Source organism: Cyprinus carpio, chromosome B20, assembly GCF_018340385.1.
Source record: "Cyprinus carpio isolate SPL01 chromosome B20, ASM1834038v1, whole genome shotgun sequence".
Lineage (NCBI taxonomy): Eukaryota > Metazoa > Chordata > Actinopteri > Cypriniformes > Cyprinidae > Cyprinus > Cyprinus carpio.
This window is the reverse complement of record NC_056616.1, coordinates 13,335,222-13,362,861: the sequence shown is the minus strand read 5'-3', so window position 1 is coordinate 13,362,861 and position 27,640 is coordinate 13,335,222. Positions and strand designations below refer to the sequence as shown.

The window sequence follows — 27,640 nt, the reverse complement described above, 5'->3', positions numbered from 1 at the left end:
CAAGCATGACCAGGCACAAGCCATCGGCCTCTTGGATGCCAGAAGTTCCTGAAAGATATGTTGTATTAAGAAAGCCTGCAGCATCTAACCCACTTTCTTTATGGTTTATTCAATCAAACTTTAAAACAAGTAAAGGCAAACTGGGAATGACCATGTGAAATGACTGCTTTGCTTAATGTTTGCTTTGTTTGACACCGCAATACACCTTAATTGGAACTGCCATTATCTTATTTTCCTGAAAATTGCTTTAGGTGAAACAACATGAAGCATGAAATATGAGCATGAAGAAACTTCAAAGAGATGTTTTAGGTCCAGAAGTTAATTTTTTTTTACCCTGCTCACCGAGTTCGAGCTTAAAATGACTACCAAATTGTAGTAATTTAATACTGAAATTAAACAGAATTTTCACTGGAAAGGAATACAGAATATTTCAGAATGTATTGTTCTGAAAAAGAATGAAACGAAAGGATTGCAGAGGATTTTGTGTTCAGAGAAGAGAACATTAATATTCTGAGACCAAATGGCTGACAAAAAAAAAAAAAAAAGAGGAAGGTGTTTAGCAGTTTGATAAAAGATAAATAAGCAAATGTAGGGAGGAAAGGGAAAGGGAGTTCAGGGAAACATTTATTTACCTTAGCATACATGGCCTTGGATTCATGTGACTTTTTATAAGAAGAAGAAAGGTAAATATTATGGTTTCAGTAAAGCAGGGTGACTATAGTTTAGTATGGAGTAACTATATACCCACATGTAAACAGCCTGGGGTTGTTGTGCTAGGATATATCTTTGCAACTGTCTAGCTTAGTGTTGCTTATCAACTAAATTTAAATGTAAAGCTATTAAGCCAACCAATGGAAATATACTGAATTGCAATGGCATATAAATTGTGCAATTAGCGAGTTTTATTGGGTCTTTACTGTCACAGAATGTGCAGGGTTCTGGTTACTCAGTTATTTCCCTATTGCTAGCGATAAACAATTTTATTTTATTTTTCTCACAAGGCCTTTCGCCAGTAATATCACTATCAAAGTGCAATAATTTTGATTGTACACCTTTTCTTGTATTACAGCTGAAACAATCTTCTGTTAAACTTTCTTCTGTTCATTTTGCCACATAATATGTTTGTGTCATATTAGTTTTCTTGTTTAACATATTTTCTGTCAATCCTTAGTCTAAAACATTTTGTCATGTGACATGTTTTTTTGTTTTGCTCTGTTATTGGTGTAATCCTCGTTCTAGAATACATTTTACTTCCCTAACCGTTTTATTTGCCTTATTGAACTTGTTCAACAGTTTCATTTCAGATTTGACAATTCAGTATTGAATTTGAAAGAAAACAACAAATGTGTTTATCTCTGAGTGATGACAAATCACAAGATTATATGAACAAATGGGAATACAGCAAAGACAACTAAATCATCAGGAAAAAGGGGTAAGTGATGGGTGAAAGAGAGGTCAGGGATGTCACGGTCATCATAAAGTTTGGATCATATGTTAGAATGACAAGAAGACTCACTGTTGGCTTGAGCAATGAAGGCACACAAGAACAATGATGGTGTTTTAGAAAGCCAATACAAATATTGTTCACAATAAAGAATCTCCTATCAGATTAGTAGAGATAAAGCCTCTCATGTACTACATTAATGACAAACAAACACATAAAACAATGATCATATCCACCCACTCAGTCAGTGTCTGATTTCTTTCATTCTCATGCAAGACTACACAGATGAGACTCATCTTGCTGCTTCCAAAACTAATGAATACCACGTGTTTGTCACATTTAGTGACAACAGTGAAATAAATAAGTGTTTTTATAACCTGCCTAAATGAATCACCTCACGCTATAAACATTATTGCTCTTCTGTGATAAGATAATGTGTAACTTTTTTTGTAAAATGCTTGTTAGAAACTTTATTTATTCAGTTGGAAAACGCAACTGGTGTTTTTCTGCTCTAATAACATTCCATGCAAGTCTGTGACAATTTAAATATTTTTGTTACGAATTTACCATTGCCAGCTCAGCTTTGTTAGAGGCAGCTTTTGTAGAATTTGAAGGCCACTGATAACCGCTCTCCTTAGCCATAGTTATCATAGTTTCTTCTGACAAACCACGTGTCACCCTGTGGCACTCTTAACCTCGTTTGTGCGTCTCAGGTATGACTAGCGCTATTACTGTTGATGTTGCCTCCCTGTCGCCGCCCATGTTCGCTCGTCGTTCCGCATGACCCGCGCGCAGAGTACAAGGTAGAAAACAACGCTGGCCCTTTAAGACGGGAGTGATCGCTCCGCTGGCGACCGTTCCGCGGTATTATCGAGCTCCCAGACTACCGAAACACATGAGCTAGATGGAATTATAACAATGGAATATCACTGCGTTCTATTTACTGTTTTGTTGCAGTTAATCGTCCAACCAGGTAGGGCGACTATTATAATTTATTGGTCTTTAATGGTCTCACTTTGCTTAGAGGAAAGATTCCAGAAAGTTTTTTATTGAGGTGTAGGGATGTACTGCACTTGCTGTTGCTATTCACTTATATATGACAGGCAGTGGGGTTGTTTAATTATTCTTTATGGAACGTTATTCCTCAAAACAAAACTGAGTGCCTTTAAAGAATAATGTGTGTAACGTTACCTGTTGCTTCTTACTTTTAACTACTCTAGATTTATGCAGGCTCTTTATAGAAGCAGAGTTTGGCCGTTAACATTAAACGACCCCATGCGTGTTCTCTTAATTTTCCACATAATGAAGCTCTCCATGAGGAGCCTTCGCACCTCGGGGCACGTTCTGTTAGTTCGGGACTCCACTAAATAAAGTATCCTAATGCAGCAGAATTTCCACTGATAAACCCAGCGAATCATATCCTCTTCACTTACCGTGCGGAGGCTCATACCAGCAATTTAAGCGGTTACAGGAACCTATCATTGAAACAAGATATCGATCCGGAGAGCTGCAGGTGAGAATGTAAAGCTGATCCTTGCGCGCTGCTCTCAATTATTTATCACTCAGGCTCGCGAGTGCCCGTCTCCGCAACAAGTGGAGGAATACGAAGCTTTAGATATAATTAGTGAGAGACGTGACGGAAAGAGTGTGGATGGTTAAAAACGCACTTAACTGATATTATTTACTTAACAGAGTTAGGATATAATGGGGAGACGGGGTCGACTCTACCGGATTGAACCCCCCAAAATGTTTCGAAACAAATTTTGCGGGTTTTACAGAATATACTAAACAGATTTAGTTACAAAATTGCTAAAGCATCTTGTTTTAGTAACCAGAAAGTATCACGATTTCAGCTGCAGCGCGTTTATCTGAGGAGGTAGCCATAACAACAGTGCGCAGCTTGAGCACTTTACGTTAGAATCAGTAACGTAGCCTACGTGAAACACTTTTTAACGCTTGATTAAGGACCCCACGCATGTATTAGCAACACAAATGTGATAGAAGTCTGCAAGATTGGGGCGCAAAAGGCGGGGTTGCGCACTAAACAAATTGAGCTCCATGGAACAACCTATAGAATTTGTCAGAGATAGGCTACGAGGGTACTGATATAGTCAAACTTTGTTGGAACATGCCATTTTTATTGCCTTAATATGAGTTTGCATTTGCAATTGCTTTTCTATTATTATCATATCAGCATGGGCAGTTAGGCTGCATGTTAACGGCAATTCCATGTTATTTCCTATAAGCCAGAGAAGTTGTTTTGCATGCTGCAACCTGACTTTTTTGCCTGCGCTTGCTGGCACCTCATGGACATATCAGATCAGGGATAGGCAACGTCGGTCCTAAACTCTGCAGGACATCAGCACTCCAGGACCGACGTTGCCTATCCCTGTATCAGATGGTCTTTTGTAGTGCTCAGATAAGCCCTTACGGATGTTCTAAAAGATGAGGGGCGAGTCATTAGCTGGACTGAATCTGTTAAATGACCATTGCGTATCATGTGTTCAGACATTTATCCTTGTGTAACTCGTGCTTGGAAACAAAGATATCACTTGTCTTACAGTTTCATTTGCTAAATTAAAGATGCTTATTATGTGGTAAATTTAAGTTTCCCAAAAAGGATCATGCTTCGTTTTTGGGGAAAAATCTATTTCGTTACATCATTTAGAATCCACGCATGTCATTGTGTTTGGAGATATGGGGTTGCCTGAAGAAACCCGATTATGGTAACCCAGGCCTTTTTACAAACCTTATAAAGATCACGTTTAGAGTGAGCGTAGGGCAACTAAACACATGGGTTGTTGACGTGACATGGCATTTTCACTGTCCCACAAGATAAAAATTAATATAATTAATATTGTCGTTATTTAAAATGCAGTAAATGGTTAAACATTTCCTTCTCCTACGTGGACATGGTTTTATAAAAGCTGCAGTGTTATTTGAAAGTTGTTGTTTTTTTTTTTAGCTAAATTTGGTGTGACTGTCCCAAGCATGCTTAGGAGAGTTTCAGTAACATACTGATTGACTAAGAGACTGAATTTTGTTGATGAAAATAATTTTTTGTTTTGTTTAAAAATATGTTGATATTGTTTGTATCAAAACTAAACTTTCTTTCTCTTTTGACATGTTCAAAATAGAAATAATTTAATAACTATTATTTCTGTCCTTTAGTGTGACGTAATGTCCTATGGTGTGACACATAAAATAACCACAGATTTGTTTTTGTTTTTTATCTCAAAACATCTTTTAAAAAAAACACAGTTAAGTATTGCAATAGGGGAGATGTTTTAAAGCAGTGAAAGAATCGAAGAAGACCCTTTATATTTTCTCAAAGATCAGACTTCACACTACATAAATATATGCATTTCTTTTTCAAATTTGTCAGCTACCCACATGCAGCTTTGGTGTGGTTTTGGCATGAATCTGATGATCAGCTTTGTAACGCCAGAGGGTTTCACCATACAGACTATTTTGCATCGGTTTCTTTCTAACACATAACGATACGGGCTTTCAAATAACAGCCGTGAGAAAATCGTTTACATGGAAATACCCCTAGTTAATATTAGAGAGATCTGATATGCACAGTTAGAATAATCGTAATTGTTCTCAGAAGTTAGCTTTCTACTGGGTGTATGATAGGAAGGGGCTGCTGTCTTCAGACGGATACCCCTAGTGGCTGATGGTGGTACCATAAGTTACAAAATACACAGTTCATATTTTTCAAAATTTTGTAAAAAAAAATTGCGAGTAGCCTATGCTAAAAAACAAACAAACAAACAAAAATAAAAACAAAGGAGATTGTAGAAACCTAACATTTGGGAAAACAGGCTAAATAGGGTTCAACTTCCATCTTAGTGCAAACATCTTCTTATAGTGAACACACAGTTCCCTTACATCACCTCTGTTCAACATCTCATAATGTTGTCGTAATGGCGTACTTTAAATAAAATGGTTTAAATATTTACCAGAGAAACCGAGAGGTGCTGGGCTATGCGTGTGCGTGACCAATATTGGTCTCATTCAGTGTTTCTTATTTGTTCTTTTATCGCTGATAATGTTTAGAGCACTGGAGAGGACGAGTAGACATGATCGCTTGTTTTGTTAGGTTTTTCTCTGGAAGGACACCTGACTTTGCAGATGCCGTTTTCTTGATTCTTGGCATAAAGTGACAGTTTGCAATGAGGCAAGCTACTCATCAGGCTAAACCACAGTTTATCTCATTTTAGCCTGAAGCAACTATGGAAGCCAGTGCATACCCCAACCCCCTGTCTCCCACATTCTCAGAAACTAAAAAAAAAAGGATTCTTAGACTTTATTGAACACATTTTAAAGACATTACCGTTCACACATTTTTCCTTTTTAAAAGATTTTCCTTTACACTTAAATCGCTCCCACTTTGTCAGTGTTAATAATTGCCATAATTGTCTCAATCCATCAAAACTAATGACAGATTACAACAGTATTTACCAGATACCAGGAAACAAGAGTAAACATTATTGCTTCTACATAATCGTTATATATCCACGCAATCCTTTAAATGCCAAACAGGTGTTTTCTTGCCCTTTTACCCTCTGCTCACTGTTTGCCCTGCTGCATTTATTTTGCAATATTTAATAGTATACAAAATTAACACAGATGTATGTGTATATATTTAAATATATATATGGTATAATTTAGGCCTATATAATCAGCTGGAAAATTTACTGTTATGCGACATACATTTAGTGAGTTTTAATACTTTTTTATTTTTTACTTTCTTACTTTTGTTGTTTTCTTCACTTATTTTCACCATTCTCCCAGTCATGTGGGGAGGGGAAGGATAAATGCTCTTTTGTTTGATTAAAACTCTCTAATCTGTTGCCTTTAAGGGTTGTAGCAGACAAGGCAATGCAGCGCTCTGAATGAAGAAGGTTGCTATAATTCAGTCAAATCGAACACAACTGAGAAGGGGGCATTCATCTTTTTAAGAACTCATTTAGAGTTGTCACATAAATTTGCCATTTCTAAAAAAAACTGCTATTAGAGGAACTCGGAAGGCTTAGTTTATTATTATTTTTTTTTATTTGTGAAATTATTTCTCACTCTTAACTGTCATTTATGCAACCTGAGAGGGCTTTGATTTGTGTGTGAATAAATGCGTATGTGCTTGGTATATTCTGTATATCAGTGTTGATTCTTCTACTATTCAAAACCAGTACCGTAGTGTTCTGGCAAGTCAAATGCATTTGAAAAATTTGGCAGATGTACACTGACTCTTTCCCGCAGTCCTCACGTTAACTCTTAATAATCTCCTCTCTTGTATGTTTATCAAATTTTAAACTATTTTATCTTCCACTTGTGCACCATGTTCACTTACTTGTTTCCTCTCAGCCAGGTCCAGGCCCACTATCACCCCCGAAGGACCCCATCTCACAGTACCACTGAACAGTGACTTCAGCTTGCATTGTCAGAGTGACAATTCAGTGCGCTGGCTGCGAGAAGACCGCCCCACACGAACCCTTAACGTACAAAGACAGGGTCAAGTGACAGTTCTTAAAGTGAGCAAAGCAGGCCCACAACACATGGGCAAATATTCCTGCCGAGAAGAGGCATCTGGTGAAAAAAGCTCCATCTATGTGTATGTAAAAGGTAAGTCAGTTGTTTGCATTTGTGAGTCAGTATTTTAATTGGGTGTAATAATGTCTGGGTTGAGTAACAAGTCTGTAGGGCAGTATTTAAAGAATTCTTCAACCCTCCTTTGTGTCTTAGTGTCTACCTTGTCTGTATGTGAGTGCAGCTGCAGTATGTTTTAGATGTGCTAGGTTTGTACAAGCATGTTAGCAACAGTATACTAGTAGGATGAGCGTGATTTCACCAAGTACAGCATGTTCCTTGACCAACATCCTTGTTGATCCTGGAACAACATTCCAATCAACCAATCAGAATTGAGATATAACTTTTCAGGAAATATCTGTTTTAGGCTTACGATCAGGGTTAGGGGCTTCAACACCCTTGTTAATCAACTATCATTTTCCACTGATTTTGGGAATAAATTATGGCTAGGGTTAGATTTAGGGGTAGGGATTGGGTTAAATCTATATTTTTGGACAATAATGTTGATCCAAGATCGTTAAAAAGATGTTGATCCAGGAACATGTCTTACTTGGCAAAATCACGGCGACCATACTAGTAGAGATACTAGATAGAAAGTATGTCTGCACCATGTGCACTTTCTAACATGTTCGTGCTTTATGTTTATGTCTTTCTCTCTCGCTCTACCTCTCTCTCCATGATCATACTCTCCTGCATCTCTCATCTTCATGTGTGGTTCCATTTTTGTGCCAAAAAGATAACATGGGTGTCAACAAATGCCCCAAATACCTACAATCAGCTCGCTGTATTCACCAGTCACCTGCATGACCTTTATATATACTTTTGTGTAATGTGTTATTTCAAGCATGTTCTCATAATTCCGGTAATAAACTCTTCAAATTGATCCTTGGCATTTTTGGCAGTTGACACCCATTTTATTAATGTAAGCACTGCAGATGTGGGTTATTTGTATTTGTTTATTAGGTATGATGGAGGGTAGTTTTTCACTTTCAGTCTTTTTGTGACACTCTCTCTTTCTCTGAGCTGTAATGTTATGATCTAAGCCCCCTTGGTTGTGTTTCATTGGTTTTTGATTTAGCATTCCTCTCAGCAGATCCTGAAAATCCCTTCAGGAGGAACATTGTGTTTGACTTTGTTGCTGGAGAAGGAGAAATGACCACGCTCCCATGCTTGGCCACAGACCCACGGATGACAGACTTGAACCTGCAAAAATGTGACGGACAGCCCCTGCCCAACAGCCTACGATATTCAGCCAGTATTGAGACGGGCATAACACTGGAAGATGTCAGGAAGGACTTTGAGGGATGTTACGTCTGTGTCGGGACTCTGGAAGGCAACACAGTTAAATCCGGACAATATCAACTCAATGTCCGCCTCGGTGAGAAAGAAAAGGAGAGACATTAATATTAGGACTGTTTTTTTTTTTAAAGTGCAAAATAATAATTTAAGCTTGAAATAGGAGACATTGAATGTGTTTTTGCATTCAAAGCAGATGGGAAATATACAGTACCATTCAAAGTTTGGTGTCAATAAGATGTTTCCACAAAAATATTTAGCAGCACAACTGATTTCAAAATTGATGATAATAAGAAATGTTTCTTGAGCAGGAAATCAGCATGTTAGAATAATTTCTGAAGGATTGTGTGACACTGAAGACTTGAATAATGATGCTGAAAATTCAGCTTTCCCATCTCAGGAATAAATTACATTTTTAAATATACTAAAATAGAAAACAGTTATTTTAAATTGTAATAATATTTTATAGTATTTCTGTGTTACCATATTTTGATCAAAGAAATACACCCTTGGTGAGCATGATGTTTTTTTTTTGTTTGTTTGTTTGTTTTTTTTAAAACATTACATAATCTTACCACACCCAAACTTTTGAACGGTAGTGTGTAGAGTTCTAGACACTTTTAGCAATGTTTTTATTTTGAGGTATTTCAAATATTGATGTTTGCAATTTATCAAGATTAAACCGATTAATTAATCACTATATCATGTAATTCATCTGATTAAAAAATGTCATCAATTTCCAGCCCTAAATATTGATAGAGGACACAGACAGACACCAGACACACACGTCCATGTAACCCCACTGTAGCTTGCTCTTTCTTTCCCACACTTGCCCATTTGATATAATGCTTCATGCTTCTTTGCTTTTAGTTCCAGACGCACCTCCTGTGATCACACTGGGTCGGCCTCAGAGAGTGCTGCTCATCCAGGGGGAAGAGCTCTCCCTATCCTGCAGCACCTCAAATGTCAACAGTGACATCACAATCAGGTGGAAGGCTCCTCAAGGAGTGGTAAGAGCACTCTCATAAATTAACCAGCTCTCACCTATACACCTGAGCACATCTGTGGTGCTCCATGACACTGCAGGCTTTATCAAACACACCAACCATTTCAGTCGAGTAGAACCAATGTTTACAAAAGCAGACTTATAGTATGACTGCACGCCCCAGTTAACCTTAATGTGGTAATGTGTACCCATAATCAATTTAGTGTTTGTAGACTGAAAAAGATCATTTAAATGTTGTTTGTACTTTATATTATGCCCAGAGGCTAATTTGATCTTGTGTGGTTTGAGGTGCTCCTCAAATTCTATATGTTCATGTACTGTATACACAGCAGCAGAATACAGTTGTCAGGAGTGTTGTGTTTTATTCAAAAGTGAATTGAGAGTTTAAGTTTTGAATTCAGGATTTAGCTTGGAATTGAGAAAGCAAACATGATGCAGAATTGCAAAGTGTAATTGTATAATTCTGTATTTATCTTGATTGCTAAAACACAGTTCAGTTCTTAATGCAAGTCTACCGAATTTTATAACTGAACTCGCTCTCTTAAATTTTCAGCACTCACAGCTGTATTTTTGGCAAGCTTGTGCTGTGAAAACACAACCTATGTAAATAGATCTTCAGTATTAAGACTCCACTGGCATCAAAGATTGGGATTTGAGAGATGAATGGCACAATTTGTTTTATATAAAGATTATAAAAACAGGCACACCTACACATAAAGACAACCACAGACATTTTACCCAAGACAAGGTCTATGCCTCATCTCTTCAGAGTTGCCCAATAAGCTTTGTGTCTGTTTTCCTTTTGCATGTGCCGCAACCTTCAGTGCAGCAGTTCTCAAGGATCCTGACCGAACCCATTTCTCACCTGAGGAATGCCACCCTAAATCTGGGCTCTGTGACCAAACAGGATGCAGGGAGTTACAACTGCGAAGCCCGGAATGAAAGAGGGACCAGTGCAAAGACAGTCTGGGTCGAAATCTATGGTGGGTCTTGTTTCAAGAATTTATATCAATAATCATATGACTATTTAGTCTTAATTTAAATAGTCTCAAAAGAATAAAACAATGTTTTATGCTTTTCTGTGTGCAGATAAAGGCTTCATTAACCTAACAAGTGTGAATAACAGCACTAAGAGAATGCGGGCTGGGGAAAGTCTGTCCCTGCGTGTGGTAATGGATGCTTACCCGAAACCTCATACATTTTCTTGGAGCTACAGTGGTGTAAAACTCACCAACACTACTGATCATGTCATTACCACTCGCTCACATGGGAATAGGTATGATTTTGTTACGTTGCTACAAACAATTGTTTTTCCTATGTAGTAATTGCTAGGGATGCACCATATATCAGTATCATATTGGTATTTATTGGATATATTTATTAATATTGTATATTTAATTGTGTTAGCTCATTTACTGTTAAATCTCACTTAAAGTTAATCTTTAAAATACTATTAATTTAGAAACACTGTTAAATGTAATCTTTAGTAAATCTCTCAATATCTATTTTTGTATTGTGTATTATAATGTTGTAAAGCCTAAATTCACTTGTCACATTTAAATTGTGGCATTTTTGATGTCTTTCATATATAATTCTTTTAGAGAAAATACAATAGAATTATCAGTATCAGCCAGAATTTTAATATCAATGCAAACTCGCAATTTTTTCCCATTTATTCACAGCACTGAAAGATACTTTAGGTTTAGGTTATTCATGTTTCTTTTTTCTTCATTCGACAGTTACACCAGCGAGCTGAAGCTAGTGCGTCTCAAAGTGTTAGAAAGCGGAGTTTACACCTTTTCATGCTCAAACCGTGACGCAACTGTCCATCAAATGTTCGAAGTCCATGTCACAAGTGAGTGAAAACATTTAATGCAAATGGCAAATATTTGGCTTTTCAACTTAGGCATAGAATCTATGTGATATATGAGTTTTGTGTGTATTCTGGTTCAAAAGTAATCATTCACATTTCGAGCATGTTGCTGGATAAAATAACTTGATTGTCTGTGTAAGACCCTGGCTTAAAGCCCACTAACAATAGTAGAAGCACTGGCCTTAAAGACTGCAAATAAGACATTTGTCAAGTCATTTTCTTTTTTGTTAGAATTATTGATCACCAATTACTAACAGATTAACTCCCCAAACTGGTCACATTTTAAATGACAAAAATGTTTCATATGTGCTGTTTTAATGCCACTTAAGTCATATTTTAAAATAATAACAGTATGCAAAGTAATCTCAAACAAGACAGCTGTACAAACATCCATCCCAATAACCAAGATTGTAAAACTGACCCTGTACCAATCTTTGCTGTTAGGTAAACCACAGATTGTGTCCTATGAAGGGCCGATTGGTGGACAGGTGCGCTGTGTGGCTGAAGGCTACCCTACTCCTCAGATTAAGTGGTATTACTGTGACCAGCCCTATTCAAGGTATGCATACTGTCTTTCTTCAGTTTTGTTTGTTTCAAATACATCCACAGCTACATACAATGGGCTCCAAAAGTTGCTTTCAAATATTAGCCGCATATCCCTTGAGCAGTGTTAACGTATTATCCTCTCTGAGGGTACATTGTGACGCAGCATGGATTAGCCACTAACCGCTAACTTGATGTTTGATGATTGGACAACAAGGCTTTAGCCTATTATTAATAGGGATAAGCAATTTGACTCTGTCTTGATTTTGACATCACAAAAGCGATTGGCTACTATCAATCATGTGACAGCACCCAACAACATTAGAACAAGCTGCTTCCATTGGGCTGTTTATTCTTGAATAGCGGCATTGACAGAACACCTTAGCATAGACTTAGTCACAAGCTTATCCAATCAATTCCTCATGATGATCAAATCCGATCAGGATAACATGCCTTGCTTCAATTTGAGCATGTAAACGTAGTGCTATGTGTCTTTTGATCGTGTTCGTGCGTCGCTCGCTTTGTCTGTCAACGGTTTGATGGTTTTCTCACCGAACAGACATTCCATTGTTGAGAAATTGCTGAGAAGTTTTCAACATGCTAAACAGTGCAATTAAAGTTATCGCTCAGTAATAAAGAGACGGAACAAGGAATGTAAACCAGTTGTGATTATTTGTTCTGGCTTTATATCCAAAGCTAAGTTTGAACTCAACTCAGTAGCACTCATACTAAATTTTAAGAGAAGAGTGAGAAAAAATTGGAGAAACAAATAAATCAAAGCACTCGATGGCATTACTGATGTTTTTAAGTAAAAGAGCCCTTGAGGTCTTGTCATTTTGCTGTCTTAAGCAATAAGCTATTTTTATACACATCAGTAAAAATCTGTCATAGCCCTTGAATGCAGTGAGAGATGCTTATCACATCCTTATCATATTATTGATAAGCAGTGGTGCTTAACATTCGATCTTAAAGTCTAAATGAAATCAAAAATTACCTCTTACATTCCTGGCCTTATCATGAAATGCATTGGTGCATTTTATTCCAAAGAAAATTTTTTGGCTCTCATAATCTTACATCAAAATGTAATAATCTGCTGTTCCTGGGAAGTAAAATGGGATAAATGGGCAATACATTTTGACTGTAAAGCAGAGTTATTATCATTAACTAAAACTATGAAAAAAATGTTATTAATTGAAATGAGGCTGAAATAATTATTAGATTAGAAACAAACAAACAAATAAATGTTTGTTAAATTAAAAACTTGCACTAAACATTATGTACTAAACAATAAAAATTAAAAATGTTGCCTTGACTGGTAACTGAAATAAGTTCAAATAAATTAAGTTAAATATGTATAGAATTCAAATAAGTTGAGTTTTTAATTCTAAAATAAAATAAGTTGAAAATTTATCAAGCCAAAACAGTATTTTTTTTATTGCTCCTTTAATGCAATGTTTCTAACTTTATGCCTCCTCAGATGCTCCAATTTGCTGAATGCCACTCAAGAGGAGGAGGATGTTGTCACTGTAACCATGACAAATCCTCCCTTTGGGAAAGGCACAGTGGAAAGTCGACTAAACATCACCAAGAACAGTTACTCCACCCTTGAATGTGTGGCATCTGCCAATGGAGAAATCGTTTACACTCTCTTTTCTATCAGCGGTGAGCAAATAACCTCCCAAATCAAATGCACACACAGACACACACAGACAATGACTGAAGACTCTAGTTAGTAATTACTAAGTCTCAGCCTCAGACGACTCCACCCACAAACTGCCTACAGTCTGTTTGCTGACCCTCTGATCCATATTTCTCACAAAACTGGAAAGCACTTTTGTCATCTATAGGCTATAATATGATTGGCTGACTTCATGCAACTTCTCAGAGTAAGGGCAAACAGGTGTTTTTACTTAAATATATACAAGATCAAGTTTTAGAATTTAGACTCTGTCTCTTTGTTGGCCTTTTTATCATACACATACCTATTAAACATGCCTATTAACCTTGCCCACATACTGACCCAGTGTATAGACTGTGCTCATTTGTCACAGGTCTGGATGTGTGTTTTTGCTTTGGTGTCCTGGTAGTAAAATATTTTAATTTCGGTGACTTGTTTGTTTTGGGGATTTCTTCCATTGTTGACTTTGAGGGTGTGTCTCAATCCGCTCCCTAGTTCAAGTAGTCAGTGCACTGGCCAGGGAGTCAAAATCGTAGCTGTGCACTGAAACACTCACCGAAAACGTTATAAAAAACTGTCAACTGCTCAATATATGCACTTACTGGAAATGTTCTTTCAGTCAAAGCAATGTGTTGTATGTTTTTAAAAGAGATTATATTTAATTTCTGATCACAGGGTTGCAACATTTTTATTTGTTCATTTATGCATGTTTTGCAGTTATGGAGTGAGATACTAATATGTACTTTATAGGCATTTTGTGTATTGGAACAAATACAGTAATGTCTGTATCATTTAAAAAACTGGGGTCAGTAAGATTAGTTTTTTTATTATTATTATTATTATTAATTGGTACTTTAATTCAGCAAGAATGACAAGACATTTATACAAGTTACAAGACATTTATAATATTACAAAAAAAAAAATACATTTCAAATAAACGCTTTTCTTTTAAACTTTCTATTCATCAAAGAATCCTGAAAAAAAATGTATCACACTATTCACTAAACATATTAAGCAGCACCACTGTTTTCAACATTGGTAATAAGAATAAATATTCCTTGAGTACCAAGTCAGCATATTAGAATGATTTCTGAAGGATCATGGGACTCTGAAGACTAATGGCTGCTGTTATATATTAAAACAGACAAAAGTTATTTTTAAATTGTAATGAAATTTTACAGCATTATTGTTTTTATTATATTTTTGATCAGTTAGATGCAGCAGTGATTTCAAAAACAAATCTTAAAATGCAGGATATAGTGCAATTTTCAAAATAGTACTGTACACCTACAACGAAGATGAAGAACCTCAACCTTGTGTCATCATTGTTTCAATGTTTAGTATTCATCTTTTGCACATCATAGAAAACCAGGAAATGGAATGAGACTCAGAGACCTCGACCCAGGTGTTTCTAGTTTCCCAGGAATAGTTAAACAACCAAACAAGAGGAAATACATATCTCCTCACGTTCGCTCCAGCTGTGCTTTTTCTACTGGCTGCATCTTTTTGAGAAAATCTAAAGCAGCTGCCAACTCGCAGGTCGCCACTCCTGCTCCAGCTCAACCCTGTGTAGGCAGACTTTTTGGATGTGACGAGATAACAACAGACTATTATATAAACAGAGGTGCTGAGTTTTAGCCCTAATCTTGTTTCTTTTGTAAACCTAGCATTACCAACTGTTGGGGATTATCTCCCCGGTTTAGGGGGGGTTCGTTTTGGTTTGTTGCAAAACACCAGGCTTTCCACCCCAGTTAGTACTGGTATTATTGGTATGGACAGAATAGTTAACAAAAGGTCATCCACATCCAGTTTATTTTGTTTCTGGTACATTCACTTTTTATCCTCATTGTTTTTTGTTGTTGTTTTTTTAAGTTGTTGAGTACATTGCCTGTTTTTTGCATGTTTTCAGCTAAATTAGCCTTAAGTAAAAAACTGAACATTGAGTCCATCAGGAGTTGGACTGGAGTTTTTGAGAGCGTGAATTGAATCCACTGCCTCAGAAAAGCCTGTTAGGTGATGTGGGAACTTGTTTAGACTCTCAATGTTTAGGCTGTAGCAGGTCCAGGAAAACCAGTGGGACGATGAGCCTTAGGCTAGACTTTCAAAGCTGTTCATCCTCAGCTGAGCGAGATGCAAAAAAATGTCCATTGTTAAGGTTTATGTTGATTTGTGGAGGGCTTGATGGTATGCTTGGATGCAGTGTGATGATAGATGGATGGATGGGGAAAGATGGGAAGAGAGAGAGACAGAGGGAGGGAGCAGAAGAGGACCGTGAAAGCCAGTGGCAGGTTTACAAGGGATTACTTCCTGCAGAGTCTGCATTCTTGATTTGAAATGGAGAGAAAGCTTCTTATAGCTTAAGAGCTTACTACACCGCTCAGAACAACGCAGAAAAACAATAACACACCACGCATGAACACATACACACACCTTACCAGTCCTTACAAAAAACACACAGCTACACTTTCAAAATGTGAAAAAAGTGAGTCGCAAAAATCTTCAGGTAAGAGTTTTGACCTCAATGCATCAGTCTGGATTATTCACACCTCAGTAAAAACAATTATGACATAACCCCACTGTGAGGCACTTACTTATTATTACTGGTTATTTTTTAGACATTCCAGCAGGGTAAAGACTGTGGTTTGGTTTTAGTGTCTATACGGAGTGCAGTAATCATTTTTGATTTCAGTTGGCACACTCACTCAAGTCCCAAGACTAGCATCAGATCTGCTGTGGTTTTCTGTGCTAACAGAAATGATCCTCAGGGATGAGCCATGTGTATTGATTATCCATCGATGCCTTGTTCACACAAACATTCTGTCTAGAGCAGTGATTCCCAGCTGGGCAGGTTACAGACAGAAAACACTTAAAACTAAATCAATTAATGTCAAGGTTTTATTTGTAATCAAAAGCTTAACACATACATTTCTTTCGGAACATGCTGCACAACTCCTTGTTCAAGCTCTTGTTCTGTCCAGCCTGGACTATTGCAATGCTCTCTTGACAGGTCTTCCAGCCAGTTCTATTCAAACCTTTAAAATTCTGGATTAATTTATTATACAATTATAAAAAAAGACCTCTAACACTAGCTTGCTCTTTTCTTTTTCTATTCTATCTGTTTTCTTTTCATTTATTATATTATTTAAAAGCCCTTGCTACATGTACTGTGTTTAAGCTAACTGAGACTTGTAATAGCACTTATATGTCATTGCTCTTTTGTTGTTTTTGATTGCTTCCATTGTCCTCATTTGTAAGTCACTTTGGATAAAAGCGTCTGCTAAATGTCTAAATGTAAATGTACATTTTAAAATATATTCAAATGTAGAACAGCTATTTTACAGTTTAATTTGTAAAAAATTTTTCAGAATATTGCTGTTTTTTTCTGTATTTTTGATCAAATAAATGCAGATATTCTTTCAAAAAAAGAAAAAATAAAATAAAATCTTACTGACCCCAAACATTTGAACATTACTGAAAAAAAAAAATGGATATAAAATTATAATAAATAATTTATTTAATAATAATATATATTGGGAATATTTGTCATGTATTTAATTATTTTTATTTATATATTTTTAAACAAAACATCATTGATTATTGTGTGCCATTTATTGTTTATCGACCATAGCATTAAAACTGATCATATCGGTCAGAATATTAATATCCATAGATCAAAAGGAACACATTTCTTGTTTGCTGTTGATAGAGTACATATGTTCTGCATGTTTCTGATGGCAACTCAATGTTGTTTTACTCTTCACAGAGAACACTGTTCCTCATGAACTCTTTACACCGCTGCTCATCGGTTTTGTTGCTGCGGCTGTTATCCTGGTTCTCATCCTGATCGTGCTGTCCTACAAGTACATACAGGTAAAGTGTCATTCATTTCATAGTTTTTCTTCCAGCACAGGAAGTGCACGCTGACTCACTGAGGTAATTCATTAATTAGACAAAATTGAACATTTTTAATTCTCACTCTATTATAGCAATAAAATATTGTAACCTTTATTTGTTATTCCAGCACAGCTTGTTTTTGGTTATTTGATATTAAACGTGATACTCAACGCAATTTACCTGTCGCACCTGGCGTACCTCCCACACTTCAGGGGAACTTTGAAACAGTACACACTTAAGGAAATTATTTACTTAACATGTCATAAGACCTGATGTTTCACCGTGCAGTTTTGCACTGTTGCACAGGGGAGTAATCAGTGATATGTACAACAACACACGCACACATAAAATTACCATTCACATTGTTGTTTGAATAATTTATGTCCATTTACACGAAACTCCTATTAGTAGGCATTGTTTGCTTTTGTCTATGAGAGCACCTACAACTTGCAGTAACTGGATCTAATGTAAAAGGTTGTTTTGCTTGTCTGGAAACATTGCTCATATGTTTATTCTGTCTCCAACAGAAACCTAAATACCAAATACAGTGGAAAGTCATAGAAGGTATCCATGGAAATAGCTATGTGTATATTGACCCCACCCAGCTTCCATACGACCACCAGTGGGAGTTTCCCAGAGATAAGCTGCGTTTTGGTGAGTTAAATTCCTAAATCGGTCTGCTTTGACTCATCGAATTTCTAATAATTTTTCCTTATTGGAATATTCTTTGTTTGAACATTATGTATGGAAAGGTTTACAAGGTTTAGTGCACGAGAAAACATAAAGGCCTTTTGAATTTTACAAAGCTTGCTTATTTTCATTGGCTGTTACATGGCTTGTGACGCTTGATAGCTGGCACCTTGTGACATAGTATCATATCTTCCCCATAAAGGAACAGCCATATCCGTCAACAAACAGGATCTAACAGGATCTAGCATATCCCTCTTCCCCACAAGCCACACCTCCTTGATTCAAAAACAACTCGATGTTCAAGCTGAAAGCTGGTTTTGGATCAGTTTCCAGGAACATTGACTGTAAACAACTGTATGAAGGAAATGTGAAATTGATGTTGTTGATTTTCTGCATTCCCAGGGAAAACTCTAGGATCTGGAGCATTTGGGAAGGTGGTAGAGGCCACTGCTTATGGGATGTCCAAAGCAGACACTGTGATGACCGTAGCTGTGAAGATGCTCAAACGTGAGTGAAAAGTAACATAAAACACGTTCATAATCTTGTGAAATGTAAGTAGCATAGTAACTTCACGGCATGTTTAACCAGCACGTTTATTTAAGCAAATAAGGCTGTGTGTAAAGACACACCAGAAATTATACAAACCTACATGATAAGATGAAAGGAGGTTAAACATTCCCAGTAACCCACAATTTATTGGTTCCTAGAACATTCTGCGAACGTTAGTTAATGTTTTTTAAACAATGAAACCTAAAAAAACATTCCTATAATGTTTAACATTGGTTTCCAATGCAATAATCGAAGGGGAACCGTACACTAAAATTAGGGGAACATTCTGTTTTTTGCTGTTTTATTTATGCTTTTATTTACTGTGGTGTTTTGCCCCACAGCAAGTGCCCATGCCACCGAGAAAGAGGCTCTGATGTCAGAGCTGAAGGTGCTTAGTTATCTTGGCAACCATATTAACATTGTCAACCTGCTAGGGGCCTGCACTATTGGAGGTAAGAGGCTATGGCTAGATATTGTTTTTCTAAGTTTTTCTGTATTGTTTTGGTCTTCATTACTGGACTGGTCTGTTGCACAGGTCCAACTCTAGTTATAACGGAGTACTGCTGTTTTGGTGACCTGTTGAACTTCCTGCGCAGAAGGAGAGAATCCTTCTACTTCACTACACTGGGAGAAGACTCTTACTATAGAAACGTCATGCTGCAGCCAGAACCAAAGTAAGTGTGATCAGTGCAACTGGTGAAGTGTGATAGTGTGAAGTGCTTATGGGTTCACTAAAACCAGTTTTTATTTAATTACAGTGAAAGCAGGAATGGATACATGACCATGAAGCCCTCTGTAATGGGACTTCTGTCCTCAGAAAACCGAAGATCACTTAAGAAAGGTTGGATCAATGTCTCTTCTGTTCTCATCATCTCTTTTCCTGTCATCTTGTCTCTTCTTGTCACCCAAAGTCTTTTCGTTTCATCTTGTCTTGTGCCTGCTCTTCTTATCTCATCTCTTCTCACCTTGTCTTATCTCTTCTCATGCCTTCATTTTTCTTATCTTCTCATAATGTCTCTTTTGTCTAATCTCATCTCTTTTGTCTCATTTTGTCTTTCTTGTGTTTCTGGTCTCATCTCTTCTCATCTCACTTTGTCTCATCTCTTCTCATGCTTTCCCTTTGTCTTCTTGTCTTGTGTCTTCAGTTTTTTCCATCTTGTCCTATCTCTTTTTGTCTCATATTGTCTTGTCCTTCTCTTATTTTATGTTGTCTTCTTCTCATGTCTTCTTGTCTCTTCTTATCTGTTCTCTTATCCCGGCTCTTCTCTTCTAATTTCAGCTCATCTCTTCTTGTTGTGTGCCTTCTCTTCTAGTCTTGTCTGCCCTTGTCTTTCCTGTTCTCATCTCTTCTCACCATGTCTCTTCTCTTATCATATCGTCTCTTTCCTTATCTTCTCATCTTTTCTCTTCTGTCTCATCTTTTATCTCATTTTGTTTTTCCTGTTCTTGTCTCATCACTTCTCATTTCACCTCTTCTCATGCCTTCTCTTTTTTATTTTCTCATCTCTTCTCATGCCTTCTCTTTATCTTCTCATCTTTGTTTTTTCAGTCTCTTGTCTTATCTCTTTTTTGTCTCATATTGTCTTCTCTTTCATTCCTTTCTCTCTTCATATCTGTTGTCTTATTCTCAAATCTCCTTGTCTTTTCTCATCTGTTCTCTTATGTCAAATTTTCTCTTCTCATTTCATCTCATCTCTTCTTGTTTTGTCTTCTCTTGTAGTCTTGTCTTTACTGTTCTCATCTCTTCTCAGCTTGTCTCACCTCTTGTCATGCCTTCTTTTTCCTTATCTTCTCATCTATCCCTTCTGTCTCACGTCATCCCTTTTGGCTTATCTTGTCTTTACTGTTCTCATCCCATCTCTTCTCTTTTCTCATTCTGTCTCTTCTGTCTCATTTTTCTCCTGTCCATCTTGTCTGTTGTCTTCTTGTCTCATCTATAGTCCTTCCCTTTTCTTTTTGTGTCTCTGCTTGTCTGTTGGTTTTTTGTCTTATTGTGTCTTCATCATCATCTTCAATAAATTTGTCATCCCTTTAGGTGATTCATACAGCGATTCAGATGCCGTTAGTGAAATTCTGCAGGAAGATGGCATGACTATGGACACTGAGGATCTTCTTAGCTTCTCCTACCAAGTAGCCAAAGGGATGGATTTCCTGGCATCCAAGAACGTAAGTGTTTTTCTCATTTATTTGAATTCTGTCTCTCTGACGGATACAGAGTTTTATATTCCAAGTGGTTGCAGTAATCCCATACTGCAGATCTTCTCGCTCTTCCTCTACAATGCCACAGGCTCACATTCCATTACCTCTGTCCAGTCAAGGATCCGGTTACACAAGGTCACACACGAACGCATACATATAGTCAAGCACATGCACACACTCATTCATTGAGGACCATGCTGAGAAATATCACATTTCTCCACCTGGTCAGCAGGTCCAGTATTCGATTTAGGGAAAGGACACTAAATTAGTCACACTGTTGAGCAGGCATGGGAGTTTTCTGTCAGTGAATTCATTTTAGCAACTCTCTGCTAACTTAGAACACGTCTTTGCTAATGAGGTTTTGAATATTGGCAAGATTATTGTAAATACCTGACAGTTTTGAGCATCCTGACACATAAGAGCAATTCTAAGCAAAACATTTAAAGGGGTCATCGGATGCAAAATTCACTTTTGTTGTTGTTTGAACATAATTGTGTGTTGGACGTGTGTTTACACATCCACCCTATAATGATAAAAAAAAAGATTCCTGTCAGAATGACGTAGTTCTGCACAGGCCGCTCCCATGATAGTTGACTGACAAGGCCGTCTTACCTTAGACCCGCCCTGAGTGAGCTGTGAGCTGTCCGCTATTATGTCGACAAGAATGTCTAAGCGATTGAGATGTTTTGTTGTTGGATGTAATAATGAACATAGCAGTCGTCATTTACTCCTGAGATCTGAGGCGATGAAGGCGCAGAGCATTAACGTTACTTTCGTTTTTAAAGGGGATGCGCCGATCCCCGATCTGCCTAAATGCGTTTAAGTTCACGCAAATCATTCGTGATCCAACTTCATCTACAGAAGAAGTGAGTATAAGGGTTTTTATGAATCTTTGCGAATCACCTTTTCTAATAATGTGCTAGTTAGGCAGTTTCGCAGCTGAAGTTTACAGGAAAAGAGGGGCGGGGTGAGCAGAGCTGATTAGCATTTAAAGCAACATGGACTAGAACGGCGTGCTGAAAACAGAGCTGATTTTGACAGGGTAAAAAGGGTGTTTTTTACACTACCATTTTAACCAAAGTATGTTATAGATTTTTATTAAGACCCTGAAGAATCATATCAACTTGTGGAAAATGGTCATCCGATGACTCCTTTAAGACAAGTCAGTCCCCTCTGTGGTCATTTTGATAATGCCACCAGGCCACTCATTTCTATGCAGGTTACATTCATACAAGTACAGCCTCTATCTACTTTAATTATGAAAGCCAAAATCTCAAAAGCTGTCAAGATTACGGTTCAATAACATATTTTAAATCATCAATACAGTATGAGCTTCTTTAGCTCATATCACGCTAAAAACAAGTAGTCCGTTCCTATGGCCAATTTGCTTTAATACATAATCTATTAGTTTGTATACATTAACCTGTAGTTTTGCATTTGTGTTCATTCAGTGTATTCACAGAGACCTGGCAGCCAGAAACATTCTCCTCACCCAAGGCCGGGTGGCCAAGATCTGTGACTTTGGACTAGCCCGGGACATCACTACTGACTCAAACTATGTTGTAAAGGGCAATGTAAGTATTAGCTGTCATTACATGACATAAATAACTTTAACCTTTATTTTATTTGTATATTTTCCCACTAGGTTTTACATGCCGTTAACTAATTATGGGACTAAGTAAATAGACAAGCAAACATGCTTTTTAATTTATACTGTGTGTTGGAACAGCTTTCTGCAAGAAAAGGAAAAAGACCCTCATGTGGTCCTTTCTGGCTTCAACTACAGATACTTCATTTGCATCCTGATTTAATGATCCCCCCAAAAAAAGCACATGTCATGACAGTCATAACAAACCTGGTCTATAGTATTGCTAGTCTTTGTATCAGTATTCTTTTTGTATATTTATTCTTTAAATTTACAATACAAGTAAGAGAATGTAAGTCTACATCTTGCTACCCAGAACAAAACTGCATGATTGAGGTTTCCAAACGCATGTTTTTACTGTAAATCATTTCTATGTTAGACACAGACTGAATCCATCAAGAAATGTGGTTTGTACTGTGTGCTTTCATGCTCTGCCTGTGTATGTAATGAGGCTCTTCTCTGTGCAGGCTCGTCTCCCGGTAAAGTGGATGTCCCCAGAGAGCATCTTTGAGTGCGTGTACACCTTTGAGAGTGACGTCTGGTCTTATGGTATCCTGCTATGGGAGATCTTCTCTCTCGGTGAGTTAAATTTATCTCATAATTATATTGACTTGGTATGATATGCTGTTTTTATTCCAAATACTGACAATCTGCTTCTGTAGGGAGTAGTCCTTACCCGGGTATGCCCGTGGACTCTAAATTCTATAAGATGATCAAGGAAGGATACCGAATGGATTCACCGGAGTTTGCCCCGAGGGAAATGTAAGTCTGAGCTGTAATTAGTTAGCATTTCTTTCTGTGGGAAAAAAAACATGACAAGAATGACAAGCATTTATCATGTACACACCTAACAGTGTTCCCAATAACACCAGCGCCACCGTGTTGTTGTGTTTCAGGTACGAGATCATGCACTCATGCTGGGATGCTGACCCATTCAAGAGACCTTCATTTGGCAAAATAGTAGAGAAGATCGAACAGCAAATCTCAGACAGCACCAAACATGTATGTCTTCCTTTATCCTCTTTAGCTCTCAAAACATATGGAAGGGTCACTGACATGATGTTCATATTTTTTTTTTTTTTTTGGTTCAGATCTATTTAAAAAAGAAAGAAAAAAAACATAAGAATTGCAATTCATACATAGTTATTTGAAACATGATTAACATGTTTTTAAATTCTGTATTAAAATTATTTTTTTGCAGGGGCATTAAATAAATGTCAGAGTAACTGTTTGAAATCATAATTAAGAAAAAAAATCTCATCTCAAAAGTTCTTTATTAATTGCATTAATATTCATTTAAAAAACATAAAACATTAAAAATATATATCATAGAGGAGGTTCTAAAATGTCATGTGATGCAACTCTTTAAAAACAGATATTATGAATTATTATTTATCCTGAAAAATATTTTTAAAAACTTTTTTTTAATGATTAGTCACCTGTATTCATTGTGTAAGGAAAATGTTATTTTTAATCATTACATACACCCCATGACATTTTTAGAGTAATTTCAGTTATTTTTTATTTGATTAGATTTTATATATATATATATATATATATATATATATATATATATATATATATATATGTATAGAATTATATTCAAAACTATATTAAACCAGCAAGAATACAAAGAGTATTTTTCTAAGAATGCATGAGTTTTAAACAAGATTTTTACCTTTCTTCTCTTTAGATTTACTTAAACTTCAGCTCCAGATTGCCTGCAGCACCGGGGTCCCATGATGAGTCCAGTTCTCACGTCCAGCGGCTGAACTCAGTCGGCACTCACAGCACCACCACTCAGCCCCTGCTCTCCAGCAACAATGTCTTCTTGGAAGGGACAAGTCGAGGTCACCCTCCGGTCTGAAGATCAATTCTCAGCAAAAACCAGGCGTTCCGGCAGATGCCATTCATCTCTCTTTGCCCTGGCTAAGCATCATTGTAGCTGTCTGACATACATGAGGACACTGGTGGAAAACACTGATCATAAATCTCTTTTTGGATCCAAGAGCAGTCATATTCTTTCCAGTCACCTTTCTCCCAGATTGTGTATATAAGCCCCTGCCAGAAAGGACAGTGATGGTGTGCGTTCCTATTAACATTTCATGTATTCTCTGGAACTGTGGGATATTTTGAATTATTAAGAAAGCTTATAATCAATGCTGGTATCATTTCATGGTACTATTTCTCCAAAATGAGTCTGCAAGAGGACTGAACTTGTTTTCTGCAGAATCCCTTTGCTTTATTATATGGGATAGATAAACAAAATAACGCTTCATTTGTTGATTGTCAAGTCTTTACAAGCGACAGAAGTATGATTCAGGAAACAGGCTGATTCAAGTCAGAGACTAAATGAAATCATCACAGTGAAAACAATGGAAATGACTTTCCCAAAACATCTCTGACGTCTTTTTGACATCCAGTTTGACATGATTGTCGTGACTGTCAGTAATAAAAGAGCCTGCCGTGAGTGGAAATCGGTTATTTTCCTATCAACTATTCTGCAGATCATTCTGCTCGTAAATTCAAATATCAACAACACAAAAGGCTATGCTATTTGGAAACTATATGTATAAGCAGCAATAACTCAGCATTGTAACATTGACAGCATGATCATGTTGCTGCGCAAGCCAAAAACAAGCTACCTATTGCATGTTGCATTCAGGATAGTATTTTGTCAGTTGGCAGCTGAAACTGTTTTATGTTTAAATAGACCAAATTAAGGAGCATTTCAGTTCACTGTCAGGAAAGATGTTGAGACATGTAGAGGCAATTCATCACACTTCATCGTTTACTTTAAACACTCAGTGAAATTTTGGTTACATAGCAGTATTATATTATTGGCTTGTGATGTGTTTTTCCTTCCAACCAGGAAGTGTAATTTGGGACAGCAAACTGATCCAAAAATTAAATCTTGAGGCATCAATCTTTTAGACAGCGTGTCTTTTAGGTATCACATTAGATAGCATCGTCCACTTCTCCCATGTGTTTTAAGGAAAATATTTGGTAAAGAATACTTAATTTGTATGGCACAGACATAGCCTGTTTCAACACATTCAAAATGCTTCTTTGAGTTGTTTTACATATGATCTGGTTCCGTAATGGTGGACTGTAGAAGATCAGTAGCTTCTGTAGCATCGGTTCTGTTCTTTATTCCAGTTCCAGTGATTTCACATTTTATCCTTCATGAAACTGGAAGACATAGCGAGTAGTGTTCTCTTGTACATTTGTAAATGTTTTGCTGGCTTTTTTGTGTTACGTCCGATTTTGTGCATAAAAAGTAAGGTAGGATTCGGAAGTTCTGCTTTCTCGTGTTTGCGGAAATCGCGGGTTTTCATTTCCTACAGACTTGACTCAGTTACTTTGACTTCTACTTACCACACCAACTGTTGTGCCTGAAATGTTTTCTCTGCTCTTTAGCCAATGAGAATCGTGGTGTTGAAGGTTGAGCCAATAGAAAGCTGCCGCTGCTGTGTAGAAAAATGGGTGCCAATGGCTTCTTGCTCTCTGTAGGAGTAGCCAATGAAGGATCTGCCAATAGAAGGGTGGCTTTCAGATGGAGGACAAAAAGAGCGGCTTTCTGTTACTTACATGAGCCAATAGGATTCTCATTCCACTGCCAAAGGGAAAAGGGCAGAGTTTTGGTCTGAATATGAGCTACGTAGTGAACGCTTCAGTAGACACCAACCGCAGAACATCAGTAGTCCGGGCACTCAGTCGGTAGCTCATTTCCAGGTCTCCCTCTGTTCTTTGTGTCCAGCTGCTTCCTCCTGCGGATGTATCACTTCCACAAAGTCTCAGCCGGGGAGATCCAACTCAGCCCGTCTCCCATCTCCACCACTCCCTCCTCCTTCTCGCCACACTGGAACATTGTTCCTGATGGCACTGGCTTTCGCTTCCATTTGTGCTAATGTGTTTTGCGTGTCTGCGGGAGAGTGTGTGAATGTGTAAATGCAGGTCATTTGCTGTTAAAATACCAGAGCACTGATGGGTTCCTCTTGTAGAACGACTGTAGTTAATGAACTTCAGATTGTTTGAATTATAGTGCTGAAGCAATCGATGTTCAGCCGCTACATCTATTCAATCACTGTTTGCTCTTTTCTTATATGTAAATAATATATATATATGTAAATCATAATGTTGCTTCTTGTTTTATCACGGTACGTTCTCTCATGTGCTGAAAAGATTTTTGTATGTTAGTTTGTTATTGACGTGATCATCTTCTGTCGTTATTTTGCCTCTTGATTCATTTATTCATAAGTGCAGTTTTCAGACACAGGTACAGTTGGATATATATTTAATCCATTTACGTTATATTCAGCGTTGCTTGTCGTTTCAGTATTTTCAGTGATTGTATGACCTATGACTGGAGAAACATACGTAAAAACTAAACGCAGACGGTCCAGGAATTCCATTTGTGACTGCATAGTCACTTAATAGTTCTCATGAGTGATTGAAAGGTTTTTTGCCCCTGAAAAGATGTTTGTTTAATGTATTTTATTGTATATTTATTTACAGTTTTTATTTTGAAAACACATCTGCAAATTCTGTGTGTAGCTCTTGTTACTTCAGTATGTAAATAAATAACTGAAACCATGAATCTTGGAATGATTGAGATTATTAGTTTTGAGGGTTTTTTTTTTGCCATCTGGAGCAAAATCGTTGGTGTTCTTCAAAAAATAAATAAATAAGAAAGTAAGAAAGGTTAAAGAGCACTTTGAGGCATCACTTTAAAAACAAAATGAATTATCAGAGAAAAAAAAAGAAAATATTACAGTAGACGTAAAAAACAATACAGACTGATAAAGGTATTTTTGACATGAAAAGAAGCTGCAAGGGTGTCCACAGAAAAGTAAAATTGATATTCTTTCTATTTTTGGAATGGGAAATGATCATATTTGACAAAGCAATTTTCAGTAAAATAAGTAAATTCATACTATTAAAAGGTGTTTCAGTCAGTCTGTATCTAATATGTGAACCAAATGATTTTGGGCCATCTGTAGGCGCATGCAGTACAGTTTCTGTAGACTGCAGCAAATGCAACTGTCTTTGAAGAAATGCTGTCTCATTTATGATTCTGCCCAATGGGCTGCAAAGGAATTTAATAACATGGTGTCTGTGACATCTTAGTGAGATAGGGACTGTGATTTCGGCTTTGATTCAACTCCGGACATCTGTTTCTAATGGGCCACAGACATGAACCCTCATTGCAAGAAGTTTTTTTCCGGAAA

General features: G+C 37.1%; 1 protein-coding gene across 2 annotated transcripts; it reads left to right on the top strand.

Annotated features, from left to right (window-relative positions):
- Nucleotides 1–2,240: 2,240 nt before the first annotated feature.
- Nucleotides 2,241–27,007, top strand: LOC109113016 (mast/stem cell growth factor receptor kita). Of its 2 annotated transcripts, none has more exons than XM_042746312.1 (21): nucleotides 2,241–2,417; nucleotides 6,815–7,072; nucleotides 8,130–8,414; nucleotides 9,203–9,341; nucleotides 10,152–10,321; nucleotides 10,428–10,614; nucleotides 11,078–11,193; nucleotides 11,656–11,770; nucleotides 13,232–13,416; nucleotides 17,196–17,302; nucleotides 17,854–17,980; nucleotides 18,419–18,523; nucleotides 18,907–19,017; nucleotides 19,101–19,239; nucleotides 19,324–19,406; nucleotides 20,601–20,731; nucleotides 22,216–22,338; nucleotides 22,877–22,988; nucleotides 23,072–23,171; nucleotides 23,306–23,411; nucleotides 24,103–27,007. In XM_042746312.1, exons 1-21 carry the CDS (start codon nucleotides 2,363–2,365, stop codon nucleotides 24,274–24,276), a joined length of 2,928 nt encoding a protein of 975 aa, XP_042602246.1. In that variant the 5' UTR covers nucleotides 2,241–2,362; the 3' UTR covers nucleotides 24,277–27,007. The 2 variants fall into 2 exon arrangements, with proteins under 2 accessions (XP_042602246.1, XP_042602245.1); XM_042746311.1 differs by having other exon boundaries at nucleotides 8,115–8,414.
- The last annotated feature ends 633 nt before the right edge of the window (nucleotides 27,008–27,640 follow it).

Coding starts and splice junctions, on each gene's coding strand:
- LOC109113016 (XM_042746311.1), top strand. CDS start 2,363: ATGGAATATCACTGCGTTCTATTTACTGTTTTGTTGCAGTTAATCGTC. Junction 10,322..10,427: donor AGTCTGGGTCGAAATCTATG/GTGGGTCTTGTT, acceptor TTCTGTGTGCAG/ATAAAGGCTTCATTAACCTA. Junction 18,524..18,906: donor AGCTGTGAAGATGCTCAAAC/GTGAGTGAAAAG, acceptor TTTGCCCCACAG/CAAGTGCCCATGCCACCGAG.